The sequence below is a fragment of the Eulemur rufifrons genome, chromosome 26, assembly GCF_041146395.1.
Source record: "Eulemur rufifrons isolate Redbay chromosome 26, OSU_ERuf_1, whole genome shotgun sequence".
In the NCBI taxonomy this organism is placed as follows: Eukaryota; Metazoa; Chordata; class Mammalia; order Primates; family Lemuridae; genus Eulemur; species Eulemur rufifrons.
Window position 1 is genome coordinate 4,967,576 of NC_091008.1, and position 14,514 is coordinate 4,982,089.

Consider the following 14,514-nt stretch of genomic DNA (forward strand, 5'->3'; position numbering starts at 1 on the left):
CTCGCTCACAGCAACCTCAGACTCCTGGGCTCAAGCGATCCTCCTGCCTCAGCCTCCCGAGTAGCTGGGACTATAGGCATGTGCCATCATGCCCAACTAATTTTATATATATATTTTTTTAGTTGCCCATATAATTTGTTTCTATTTTTAGTCGAGACGGGGTCTTGCTCTTGCCCAGGCTGGTCTCGAACTCCTGAGCTCAAACGGTCCACCCGCCTCGGCCTCCCAGAATGCTGGGATGACAGGCGTGAGCCACCGTGCCCGGCCTACAGATTCTTTTTTTAATAAATTCTTTCGTTTATTTTAAATTTTATTTTATTGAAATAGACAAATAAAATCGTATGTATCTATCGTGTACAACACAATGTTTTAAAACATATAGGCCTTGTTGAATGGCTAAATCCAGCTAATGAACATATGCACTTCCTCACAGTTATTATTTTTACAGTGAGAACACTTCAAATCTAGTCTCTTAGCATTTTTTAAGAGTATAACATATTGCTATTAACTATAGTCATGATGTTGCACAATACATCTCTTGAACTTATTCCTCCCATCTAACTGAAATTTTGTACCTTTGACCAACATCTCCCCAGTCCTGCGAGCTACTACCAGCACCCTGTCCCTGCTAACAACCATTCTGCTCTCTACTTCGATGACATCAAGTTTTTTAGATTCCACCTATGAGTGAGATCACGTGGCATTTGTCTGTGTCTGTCCTGTTTCATTTAACACGACGTCTAAGGTCATCCATGGCATCACAAATGACAACACTTTTTTTTTTCTTGTTAAAAGTGGAAGAGTATTCCATTTGCACATAATCCACATTTTCTTTTTTTTCTTTCTTTTTTTTTTTTTTCAGATAATTTCTTTCTATTTTTAGTAGAGACGGGGTCTCGCTCTTGCTCAGGCTAGTCTCGAACTCCTGACCTTGAGCGATCCTCCCGCCTTGGCCTCCCAGAGTGCTAGGGTTACAGGCGTGAGCCACCGCTCCCGGCCAATCCACATTTTCTTTATCCACTCATCCACTGATGGACACTTGGGCTGATTCCATATCTTGGTTCTTATGAGAAAGGCTGCAATAAACATGATGTGCAGATGGCTCTTCAACATACTAATTTCCACGTGAATCACCATACGACCCAGTGGGATTTCTGGAGCATATGTAATTCTACTTTTAATTTTCTGAGGAACATCCATACTGTTTTCCATAATGGCTGTGCTAATTTACATTCCCAAAAGTTTGCAGGAGTTCCCTTTTCTCCACATTCTTGCCAACATTTGTTATCTTTTGTCTTTTGGGTAATAGTCTTGTCTAATTCCTCACACTCAGGCCAAGTTCGGCTTTCTGGGCCCCAGTGTTCAGATCGGCTAAGTCAGAGGGATAAGTTAGAAAAGATCTAAGTTCCTGACTAAATATGAAACTTCTATGACTTTATGATTCAGATGCCAAGTCATAAATCATAATAATTCGAGTAGCAGGATCCTTATTCTATAGTAGACAAGAAGTACCCTTTAGTTGATGGATGAATGTAACCAAACTTAATAAAAGCCAACTGCATAAATTGGTAATAAACATTTCCTATTTATATACACACACACACAAATATGAGGAAAAAAAAATTCTTACTTGTCTAGATTTTCCAACAGCGACTGGCACAAAATTGTCAAATATCCAGCCTCCACTGCGTTATGAGACACATCTAAAACAAACAAGTAAACTGCAGGTTGGGGAGGACGAAGCTGAAAGGAATAAAAATAATGTTATTTAGTAGGTACAAGTTATTCTTTTTACATCACTATCACTACTGGGTATTTGCTGAATATAGTATACCAAAGAATACACAAGTAGGCTTGCTATTTTGTAAGATTTTATGTGCTAATAAAAATGGCATTCCTTTCTTTAAATTTTTTTCTTGTAAAGCTGGTTGTGGATTAAGGCAGTCAATACACAGTAATGGCCAAGTAGACGGGTTAAACGGTTTTCTGGTAAGGAGCGTTGGCTAAGATATCTTTTTTTTAAAGAGACAGAGTCTCACAATATCACCTAATAAGATGTCTTTTTTTAAAAATTCAGCTTGTTTATTATTTAATGCTAAGCTCTCTTTCCATAAATCCTTTCCTTATTCCTAAAAACATTTAAAAGTAAGTTTTAAACCTGACAACCTGCCATCAGTACCGGCTACTGGGCCACCTGGTGTAAGTGCAAAGTGTAAAGAAACTGCTTGTATTTCCAGAGACTCAAGAGGCTGAGGCAGGAGGATCACTGGAGACCAGCCTAGGCAACATAGTGAGACTCCATCCCTCAAAAAAAAAAAAAAAAAAAGAAAAGAAAAGAAAAGGAAAAAATCAGCCGGGCATGGTGGCGCATGCCTGTAGTCCCAGCTACTCGGGAGGCTGAGGCAGGAGGATCGCTTGAGCCCAGGAGTTTGAGGTGATGGTGAGCTATGGTCATGCCACCGTACTCCAGCCTAGGCGATGGAGTGAGATCCTCTTTAAAAAAAAAAGTCCTTGTGATATACTGTAAATATGTCTTTTTAAAAGTCTTTATGTTGATAATTGTTTTGTTTTGTTTTTCGAGACAGGGTCTTGCTCTGTTGCCTGAGCTAGAGTGCAGTGGCATCATCATCATCATCATCATCATAGCTCACTGCAACCTCAACCTCCTGGGCTCAAGCAATCCTCCTATCTGAGCCTCTCCAGTAGCTGGGACTACAGGTGTGCACCACCATGCCTGGCTAATTGTTTTATGTTTTGTAGAGACAGGGTCTTGCTATGTTGCTCAGGCTGGTCTTGAACTCCTGGGCTTAAGCAATTCTCCTGCCTCAGCCTCTCAAAGTGCTGGGATTACAGGTGTGAGCCACCACGCCCAGCCTTTATGTTGGTAATTGTTGAAGCCTGGTGACAGGTTAAGGGTGGTTCATTATACTGTTTTCTCTTCTTTGGAGTAAGCTTGAAAATTGCTGTTATAGAAAGGTAAAATAAAAGAATATAATAAAAAATATATAAAAATATACAAAAAATACGCCAACCAAGGGTCATATGAATCATATGGCAAAAATTAAAGGTTATTTCTTGCTTTACCGCTTCAATTAGATTAAGATTCCTAAGGGCCCAGAACAGAGTTGTGAACATAATGTTCTAAGGAAGGTAAGAAGTTGAGAGTAAAAGTGATCAAGAGAAAGTTTATTACAGTTACTATGGAAACAGACATGAAAATAGTAGTTAAGTGGACATAAACTAAACTAGACACAAAAGGCCATAAAAATTTCAAAATAAAGATGGATTAACCAGCCTGAGCGAGAGCGAGACCCCGTCTCTACTAAAAAATAGAAAGAAATTATATGGACAACTAAAAATATATAGAAAAAATTAGCCGGGCATGGTGGCACATGCCTGTAGTCCCAGCTACTCGGGAGGCTGAGGCAGAAGGATTGCTTGAGCCCAGGAGTTTGAGGTTGCTGTGAGCTAGGCTGACGCCACGGCACTCACTCTAGCCTGGGCAACAGAGTGAGACTCTGTCTCAAAAAAAAAAAAAAAAAAAGATGGATTAAGTACCAGGAACTTAGCGCATATTAGTTGCTCTTATTCACCTATTTTTACTAGGAGTTTTTTTTTTTTTTTTGATTTTTTTTTTCTGTTTTTTTTTTGGGAGACAGGGAAGATAACTAGGAGCATTTTAAAGTTCTGCAGACGAGGATTAGAAATGAGGATATGGAAGAAACATAGTTATTATAAATACATTAAAAATGAGAACATATAATAAACAAGATGGGCAGAACTTGGGCCAAGAATTCATTTTTGCAAGTGGAAAAAAGAATGAAATCTTAGAATCAATATAACTAAAGAATTGGTAGAATTTTATGATTGAAACAGAAAGAAAAATTAGAATGAAGTCATATCCATCTATCTTGATATCTATACTGGGTGAACTAGTAAGATGGTGATATCTTTAGACCCTGGGAACTTACGTTTTTGGCAAAAATGAACATTTTTCTGTTTTGAGGGTCTTAAATGCTAAATGGTAAAAGAATATCCACATTCATTCCATGCAAGTAATCAAATCAAAATGACAAAATTATAGATGGTAGTGCTCATCATAAAACATTACTAACATTTCTTAATGATGTAATACATTCTTCTAGGAGATCAAATAACCTTTAGAAAGAGTATTCTACTGGGTAAATATCAACTTTCTGTACTAGTGTTAAAAATTAATACTATAAACAACTTCAAAATCCGGGTAAGAATTCACTAAACACAATCACAGATGACCAAAACAATTGTGTCCCACAGCTAATTTCAACACTGAACAGTTACCATGTAATCTGAAGAAGCAATGAACTCCACAGTGGAATTCTGAACTTCTGGTCGTTTATGAGGTTCTCCATAAGATCTGGTGAGGGGATTATACATGAATTCTTCAGGAACTAGAGAAGAGGTAGAATCCAATACAAATTTAGTAACACAGCTTGTAACTAAACACACATATACATGCCTAGAAATAAACACCTTTATCATCAATATGAGGTTTACCAACAGTTCTGCAAACATTTAATGGTAAAAATGAATCCCTGAAAAAAATAAAAAGAAAAAGAATAAAAATGAATCTCTTAAAAGCCCTCTTTTAAAAAAGGATAAGGGCCAGGCACATTGGCTCACGCCTGTAATCCTAGCACTCTGGGAGGCTGAGGCGGGCAGATTGTTTGAGCTCAGGAGTTCGAGACCAGCCTGAGCAAGAGCAAGACTCCATCTCTACTAAAAATAGAAACAAATTATATGGACAGCTAAAAATATATATATAGAAAAAATTAGCCGGGCATGGTGGAACATGCCTGTAGCCCCAGCTACTCGGGAGGCTGAGGCAGGAGGATCGCTTGAGCCCAGGAGTTTGAGGTTGCTGTGAGCTAGGCTGACGCCACGGCACTCTAGCCCGGGCAACAGAGCAAGACTCTGTCTCAAAATAAATAAATAAATAAAATAAGATAAAGCAATGAGGAGAGAAACCAGCTAATGACAAAAATGTCAAAAAATGTTGAAAATAGTATTAAAATGTTGATTTCAAGAATCTGAAACTCACCATCGTTAACTCTGTAGCACAAATTGCATTTCCATCTACGTTGATCGATGAAGGATACAAAAGGGTTAATGTAAGTTCGACAAGATCGGCATCTCACGATGGTATTTGACGTTATCACCGGTAATTGCTAGGAAATAAAATAAAGATGTTGTAGCAGAAAAAGGGGAAACACAGAACACGTGCAGCTCCGCTCCACATACAGGACAGAAACCCGAGTCATGTTTTGTGCAGTTTTACCCTGACATGGATTAATAAAGTCCAGGGATGCGCTGAGCAACGCAAGCAGCAATCAAATTTCCTCCTTCTCTTATCACAAACTATAAGATAACACTAAAGTCAGACCAAATGTGATAAAAGTTACTTGTTAACAAGTAAAGCCTCGTTGGCCAAGAAAATAACGTAAGTTAGAGCTCATCAGCTAGACTCAAGAAATACCATGCGAGAGAAACATATGCCATACAAAAATGCCTTTGTTTCTGCCGACCGACTACACTGGCACTAGTCTATCAGGCCAGGCTGGACAGACAGCCACAGTCGTCCCGGTGGGCGTGGAGCCGAAAAGGCCAAGCACAACATGCCTTTGTGAAAAATACATCCCTATGCTTACTTTGGGAAAGGAACTTTATATGCAACGCAGAAAATTAAGAAAATATGAAAAAAGATTAAGAGATCACACAGTAGGTCCCTGAATTAAACCCTGTTATCATTTTAGGATATTTCATTCTGGCTACACATGAACATTTATATCTTTGCATTTAATTTTTTTCACATATACTATTTTTATTACACAACGACATATCCTTTGTAAAAAAAAAAAAAAAATCAGGAAATAAAGTTAACTGGAAATGAGAAAATAAAAAAAAATTACCCAGAATTCTACATCCCAGAGATGTGATATTTACTTCCAGAAGGTATCACATATGGTATCTGTATTTAGGGAAGAACTCTCATCTATGTATACAGGAAACTAACTGTCTTTGTTTAGAGATTACCATTGTGATAGTATTGTAGGTAACTAAATAGTATTTACTGAATGAATGAATTCATGGTACTTATTGCGTATTATAACTGTTTTACTTTCTATTCATGGTGATCCTTTCTGTAGTTCCTCGGAGGAAAGGAAGCTCCACGAGGAAGCTTCCAGACCTTCGCACCCCCAGCATCTGGCATGATGGGTGGTCAATAAATTTTTTTTGGATGAATGAGAGCAAAAGAAACCCAGTACCAGGAGGAAGGGTAGAAAACCACAGTAGTAATAAACCATGTGAGAGAAATGCAACTTATTAAGTACAAATAAAATGTCTCCGAATAATATTATTTCTGAAGTTTTAAAAATTTAGTTTCCATTCAACGTATTTGCATGAAATACCAGAAGGATGTATAAAAATCCAGCAAGCTGGGTATTAAACCAAACAGACTGCAGAAACGTAAAACAAGTAATGTTTTTGTTCAACAGATCTGAAGTGCTGGACTTTCCCTATTATCACAAAGGTTACTGAAATTGTTAAGGAATGATCAGTTTTCCTCTCTAAGTGGACACTACTGTTGGTTCTTCCTTTGGGTTTAATATCTACCTGCTATGGCCGTTCTAACTGCAAAAACTACTAATCTTTTAAAATCCACGGCAGATTTCATCACATATGGAGAATTTCTGTCCCTGTGCCCAGAGGGAATGACTTCTCATATTGCGCGCACTCCCTAAATATCTCATAGAAGGCGATTAACTGCACGTATTAATATCCTCCACTGTAATTATTTGTTTTCCATCTTTGCCCCCTGTTAGATAAGAACTTTTGGGGGGTCAAGGCCAGTGATTTAATCATCTCTCTGTCACCGCTGCTTAGTGTAGGGCTCGTCCCAAAGCCGGGTGCTCAGAAAACGATTGCAGCGTTGAATGCGACCGAAATGATTATTTCTTAACTTCAAACAAAAGAAGAGGAAGAAAATTCTACGAAAATGCAAAATCTAAGTGCCTTGTGCACAGCACACACATCGGTACCCACAAATATTTTAAGATCTGTTACTTTACCGTCAGGTCTCGGAAGGGATGCAACAACAATCCTAAAGGAAGTTTGGCTTTGTTCAGCAAAGCCTGAGTCTGGGGGATATTCGTCAAAGTGCACCGAAATGAACTGCAAAAAAACACAAACAGCGTGGAGAACGTGAGCTCTCAGGAAAAGACACTGATGTAGGTGAGACAATTGAGAACATTGAGGGGTATGAGTGACAATCATCTGGGCATGTTATCACAACTATAAATGAGCAGGAAGGTCCTGAATAAGCAGGTGTACGTGTAACATATGTCAAAAGACGTCAATTAAGGAGTCAACACTTTCATGGTGGAAAAGCACTACACACTCAGGAAAAGACAGTTACTCCACTGTGGCCAGCCTGGAGGATGTGAAGAGGAGTGAAAACACGAGTGAAAAGGCCTCTGATTTTTACGGAACTGATGGTCTTCCCGCTCACTGCCCCCTTTCCACCTGTTCACCAACCACTGTTACTACAAGACTCATCCAAGTTGCCGTTTCTTCTGAAACTACTCCCCAAGTCGGGAGGAATGACCTCTTCCTCTGTGATCTGAGATACACTCATGCTTCTACGACATCAGCAAGTCTGATCTGCTTTAGGTGGTTGTGTGTCTTGCCTCCTTGCCCGCCTGCGACCGGCCCATTCTGTCCTTATGTCAGCCTAGCACCGTCACCCTCCCAGAGGAAGCGCTTACGACTTGCAGGGTTCCAAGTTAAGGTCAACAAAGAATCAATAAAGGAGCAGCCAGGGCCGGGCGCGGTGGCTCACGCCTGTAATCCCAGCACTCTGGGAGGCCGAGGCGGGAGGATCGCTTGAACTCAGGAGTTTGAGACCAGCCTGAGCAAGAGCAAGACCCCGCCTCTACTATAAATAGAAAGAAATTAGCCAAACATCTAAAAATAGAAAAAATGAGCCAGGCATGGTGGTGCATGCCTGTAGTCCCAGCTACTCGGGAGGCTGAGGCAGGAGGGTCGCTTGAGCCCAGGAGTTGGAGGTTGCTGTGAGCTAGGCTGACGCCACGGCACTCTAGCCCAGGTAACAGAGTGAGACTCTGTCTCAAAAAATAATAATAATAATAATAAAATAATAAAATAAAAAAGGAGCAGCCAAAGAAAGAAGAAGCAGAGGTACTAGAAACCAGGAAAGAAATTTTAAGAAGAGGGGTTACTATTACGTGGAGATACACAGACATCTGTTTATTACAGGCGGAATGTTCTTGGAACACACCATGCTTGTCCCTGAAACACACCATGCTTGTCCCTGCTTCAGGACCCCCACATTTGCTCTTCGTGCCGCTTGGAACACCTTTTCCCAGAGGCCACGTGGCTTTTGCCCTCTCACTTCAGTCAGATCTGCTCATATGTTTGCTCCTTGGGAAAACTGTCCAGACTCCTTAACTAAAAAGAGTCCCCCTCTATCCTCCCTCCCTCCCTCTGATTTATTTTTCTTCACTGTAACACGCTGATATTATACACTAGCTTGACGATTCATAGTATGTCTTCCCTAACAGAATATAAGTTCTGTGATCCCACAGAGAACAGGAACTTTGTTTTGTTTACAACTGTATCCCCAGCACATAGAAACAGTGTCTCGCACCTAACTTACAAGGCATTCAGTAAATACTTACTGAATTAATGATTTAATCTTTTCTGCTTTTTTTTTTGGAGAAACAGTCTCACTCTACTGCCCAGGCTGGAGTGCACTGGGGTGATGAGAGCTCACTGCAGCCTTGAAATCCTGGCGTTCAAGCAATCCTCTTGCCTCAGCCTCCTGGCTAATTAATATCATACTACTTTGACTATTTTTGACAGTTATACAGTGTTTTCATCAAAGCATATTACTTAAGAACGACGATAAAACAAATACCTACTCTGGGCTACAGTTTAGTTTTTTCAGTTCTAAATTCAAGTTAGGGACAGGAGCCCAGACAGGAGTCCCGGGCAGGATGTTCCTCTCCTGCGTGAGGTTCACAGGTCGCAGGCTTTCTGGCTGGGGAGCGCTCTGAAGACTCAGTCCTCCCAGGCTGGAGGACAGCTGGCTCATGCCAGGGTACTGCTGAAAGAGCAATTCAAACAAAACAAAAGAACAAACATCCATAAAATGGCTTATACTCTTACAGAATTTCAACACACACAAAAAGCAAAGAGGTAAGAAAATTTAAATCTGGCTTGGTAGTAGAATGACGTAATAAGGCAGTGCATTTAAAGCATACTTGAAAAAAACTCAAAAGCAAAAATACTGAGTAAGTTTAAATCTTATTAGCAAGACTAAACCGTGCAACAAAATTTCAACAACAATACTTTCAACGTCAACAATTTGGTTTCCCTGAGTACAGTTCATACTGGAAAGGCAGGATAAATGCTTGTTTTCAAGTTGTTTTCAATTATCAATTTTCATAATAAGGAGTTGACGCCACAGAAATGTGCAATGGTGTTCAATGAGTTTTGCTTTGCTTATTTTTTCTATCTTTCCTATACTTTTAGTATTATCATGAATTCATGGCTATTTGTTAACTCAAACTTAAACTTCAGTGATTCGTATGATATTCAAACTACCCAGTATTTGGCCAGTGAGGACCCTTTCAAGCTGACCCCAGGGTCCTTTTGATATGAACCTATTAGTGTTTGTTAGCTTCCTTGCTTTTTCACACAACACTTTGTACTTTTCCTCCTCCAAGCCCAGGATTATTCATTTGTTCAAAAAGGAATCTTGGTTCCTTTTAAGTAGGGATGGTATCTAGAAACCATAATCTGGGTGATAAACGTGCTCATAACCATTGTGCTCTTATTGCTTCCAGACATTTGGAACAGGGAGAGATACAAAATACACATTCTTAAATACGAGAAAATAATGAATTCACAACGATATATCTAATTCAAATTTAAGATGACAAAATTTTAATTTAACAACTTTGATTTTATACCTGTATCTTGCTTCTCCCTTGCTAAAAATCTTGGTTCCTAATGGTAACAGCATTACTTGTTTTATCCTATAGTATACTAAAACAGTTTCAAAATAACAACATCAATATCATTATAAACGTCAGATTATTGATGTTTTAAAGGATACAAACAAAGGTAAAAGCAGTAACAAAAGAAGTTATAATATGACTGTATAAAATTTAAACATTTCCCCAGGGTCAAAAAATATCATTAAAATTAAAAATAAACGTCAAGCTAAGGAAAAACTGCAATATACATTAGACAAAAGACTTACACTTCTTAGATATACAGAACAATGGTGAAAGACTATAAACAGGGATTTCAGTAAAGAAACACAAAATAATTTTGAAAAAAATATTTTTGCTCATACAAAATAATCCTTGGTATACTTAGTAATACAGAGAAATGGGCAATCGTGTGCACTTTTGCTGGAACTATAAATTGGCAATGACTTCTCCACACCTGACCGGTGACCGCTGATCAACTCCTGACTGCCTGACGTCTCCATCCGTGTCTACTGGGCATTTCAATGTAACAGGGACAACCAAGTTCCAATTCCAGATCACTCCTCCCTTTGTCTTCACGACCTAATACACTGCCCCTGCCCCGCTGCTCTGCCAAAACCTACAGTCACCCCCGATGCTTTCCCTTCTCTCGCCAACCACAGCCAACCCAGGGGCACGTCACCTTCATCCACGCACTTTTCATTATGTCACTGGTGCCCCTCAGGGACGGTCGTCTATTTCCTGGGTCATGGCAAAGCTTCAATTTGCCCCCTGCCTCTACTTCTGTCCTTCCCAGTCCTCCCATCTGCAATCCATCCCTCACACAGCCGCCAAAATGATCTGCTAAATGGGTAAATTAGGTATCATTCCATTGCACAAAATCTCCGGCGTCTCCCCCTTTGCACGTGGGTAAAAGCGAAGCTTCTGACTGTGGTGCTTCCCCGGCTTAGCTGTGTTTGCACTTGGGACCCATCTGAGTCACCGGGGACTTGGCAGAGTGGGTAAGTCCTGCAGCTTGCACGGTGTCCTCACGTGACTGAACAGGTAACGTACCTGAGGATACTGCTGGAACCCCGGGTACGCGGGGCTGCCGGGCTGCACGCCCGCACTCAGCGGAGCCGCCGCGTTCTGGTAGCCGGGCTGGAGGGTCGGGTAGCCGTAGCCAAAAGGCTTGGCCAGCTTTGAAGGCGGAGCAGCGGCGGGGGCTGGAGCTGGAGCGGGAGCAGGGTCGGATTCGGGGGCGGGATCGGGAGCAGGGCTGCTCGCTGATGAAGAAAGCATGTCTGACAAAGGGAAACACACACCGTTACAGTCTTGACTCCTGGGTGATCCCAAACCTTTGGCATTTCCCTTTTCCTTTTTTTGCACTTTTTATTGTGAGAAATTTTGAACACACACAGTAGAAAAGAATAGAATAATGAACCTCACATACTATCACTCAGCTTCAATAATTAACAATAATGTGCTGATTTTGTTTTACATGTTGTTCTACCCCATCTTTTTTTTTTTTTACAGGTGTATTTATAAGAAAACCTCGTATTTCATATCACTTCACCAATAAAAATATTTCAGTTGGTATTTCTAACAGACACACACACATAGTAATTTTTTTTTTTTTTATTCTCTCAGCAGGAATGGGGCAAAAAAGCAGAAAACATAGCAAAGCAATACAAAGGGTGCCAACCACTCTTTTTTCTAACCTGTCTTTTATCTGACCCTGCCATCTATATAAAAAGGCCATGGAAGGTATGATTCCACAGTCCCCTAGAAGTCTGCATTCTTTGCCCAGGCAAAACTGTAAGTACAGTATAAAAGGTAGTGTCTAGAATAATGTCCAGCTCCTAGAACAATGTCTGGTATGCAAGAGATGCCAAAGAAAATTTATTTAATAAATGAATAAAATGCACTTTAAACTTTGCAATAATTGTAGAAAATTTAAACGTCATGTGCAAAAACAGCAACAACAAAAACAAACTCTAAAAGTTACTCTGCTACATGCCACCATTATTAACAACTTGGTACGCTGTTAGTCTTATTTTAAAGTCTACTCTATAATGTATTTTCATTTTATTCACATAAAAATGATATTCTTCACCAGCAGACTCTGCAAAAATATGTTCTTAAAAGCATCTCACTTAATAAAATTTATTTTTAAAAAGTATCTTGAGGGGCCGGGCGCGGTGGCTCACGCCTGTCATCCCAGCACTCTGGGAGGCCGAGGCGAGTGGATCATTTGAGCTCAGGAGTTCGAGACCAGCCTGAGCAAGAGTGAGACCCCGTCTCTACTAAAAACAGAAAGAAATTATCTAGACAACTAAAATATATATAGAAAAAATTAGCCGGGCATGGTGGTGCATGCCTGTAGTCCCAGCTACTCGGGAGGCTGAGGCAGGAGGATCGCTTGAGCCCAGGAGCTCGAGACCAACCTGGGTAATACGGTGAGATCCTCTCTCCGAAAAAAATAAAAAAATAAAATCTTCTAAAAAGAGGAAAAAGATTAAGAACATGATAACAAAAATAAAAAGAAGTCCTTCTGCCTCCCAGAAACAAATTCAAAGTTGTTATGTGACAGTTAACACTATTAAGTTAAGACTCAGAAAAATATAGCCTGCTGATTACATGTAATATATGTTCATGTTTGAAAGCAACTGATGGTCAATAATTTCTAAAACAAACATCGAGCAAGCACAAAACAACAACTTACCTGGGTAGCTGCCTCCTTCCAACACATCGTAACTGTTGGGCATTGGAGAAGCGCTGCTCGTGGTGGAAGAGCTGTCCACACCTAGAAAGAAAACCAAAATACCTACTAAGTTTAAAATGACAACGTCTCTTGGAGCAGCCTTTGGCAATTCTGACAAAGATGTTTTTCCTGAACTAGGAAAATTCCTGACTCTAGTAAAAAAGTAAAATGTTTAATGAAAGACATTTAAAAAACCATATATGAATTTCTGTTCATGAGAACGGGGGATGAGAGTGGGGAGAAGATGAAGCTGATGAATGGGGGAAAATTCAGTTCAACACATGTAGGGTATCTTAGAGAGGAGAGACATCAAATATGAGAAGTAGTCAAACACATAAATATACATTTGAGGTTGACCGAAATGTTAATATAGTCACACCTTAATGATTACACCTACCAAATCTCACACTATTAAATGTATTTTTTTTCAGTATTAGGACATTTTAAGATAATTAAATTTTAATGACTTTAATAACACAGCACATCTGTATGAAGTATTAATAAAAGGGGGGTCTATGGCTTTGGCTGCCACCTAACATGCTGCTAAGCTTTTCTGTGCCTCAGTTTATTCATCTGCAGGATAGAGATTAAGTAGTATCTGCCATATTTAATAAGGAAATACAAACGAAAGGCTCTAATAATGTTAGACTGTGAGAATTTTTATTATGTGTGTTCATTCAAACCTGTAAGATTAAGAGGAAAGTTCCACGGTACTTTATGAATTCTGGTGATAGGTCAAATGGATAGTAGAACATACAATATATTTCTTTCATTCATTCAATAAATATTTCATTGGGAACCTATAATTATCCTAGCTGGATACACTGGAGAATATGCTAACGAATAAAACCGGAAATGCACATGGTCTCTCTCCTGTGTTAGATGCCTTGGTCTCGTTCTCAGCAAGACAAAACTCTGTGGTCCAGGTGATCCCTGGCTCTTAACACCAACATTGTAACTGGGGTGTATCAACTGTGATGTAAAAAGAATAAGTATGAATGATTATGTTTCACTGAATAATTTGGAAGCCATGACAATCGGGCATATTGACTCAGGGTCTAACAGTTAATATCATTTGTGGAGAAACACTTCATCCTCAGGAAAGAACAGGACGTGAAGGCAAAAGACTGCAGTTACAGCGGACTCTGTCATTTACTTGCCGTGTAACTTTAGGTTAGTTACGATCATCAATATTCCCTTCCGCAAAATAAGAACAAGTTTTACAATGTTCTGTGTGAGCTTTTCGATGTGCTTGTGAGGCTTAAATGAGATAGCGAATATGAAGCCACCTGTAAAATAAGCAAGAGGTGGAAGACACTCATATTTGCTAAGCAACTTCTTCATGACAAATAGAAAAATGATGCACAGACAGACCATTCCTCTTACTGAAGAACGGGAGGGCAGTAACGGCTCTTTGGTTTTGTTCCTTGTATTTGTGAATTTTTAACTACAGCAGAATGCTGAAACATAAGGTCAAAAGTCTTGCAGTAATAGCATTAAAAAACAACACACCAAAATCCAAATACTCATCAACAGATGAATGGATAAACAAAATATAGATGATATCTATACAATGGGACATTATTTAGCCATAAAAAGTAATGGAAGTACTAATATATGCTCCGATGTGAATGAACCCTGAAAACTTGCCAAGTGAAAGAAGCCAGATAGAAAATGTCATGTATTGTATGATTCTATTTATATGAACTATCC

At 39.5% G+C, this 14,514-nt stretch overlaps 1 protein-coding gene across 4 annotated transcripts in view; it reads right to left on the bottom strand.

The window, feature by feature from the left end:
- SEC24B (SEC24 homolog B, COPII coat complex component) overlaps positions 1–14,514 on the bottom strand; it is a 64,536-nt gene that overhangs the window by 16,712 nt on the left and 33,310 nt on the right. For 2 of the 4 annotated variants that reach the window (XM_069459076.1, XM_069459077.1), the window contains 7 exons: positions 12,763–12,843; positions 11,112–11,341; positions 8,982–9,163; positions 7,110–7,212; positions 5,081–5,207; positions 4,321–4,430; positions 1,631–1,743 (listed from right to left, as the gene is read on the bottom strand). In XM_069459076.1, coding sequence (XP_069315177.1) covers positions 1,631–1,743; positions 4,321–4,430; positions 5,081–5,207; positions 7,110–7,212; positions 8,982–9,163; positions 11,112–11,341; positions 12,763–12,843 — 946 coding nt within the window. Of the gene's footprint in view, positions 1–1,630; positions 1,744–4,320; positions 4,431–5,080; positions 5,208–7,109; positions 7,213–8,981; positions 9,167–11,111; positions 11,342–12,762; positions 12,844–14,514 lie in introns of all 4 variants that reach the window. The other 2 variants (XM_069459075.1, XM_069459074.1) reach the window with 1 other exon arrangement.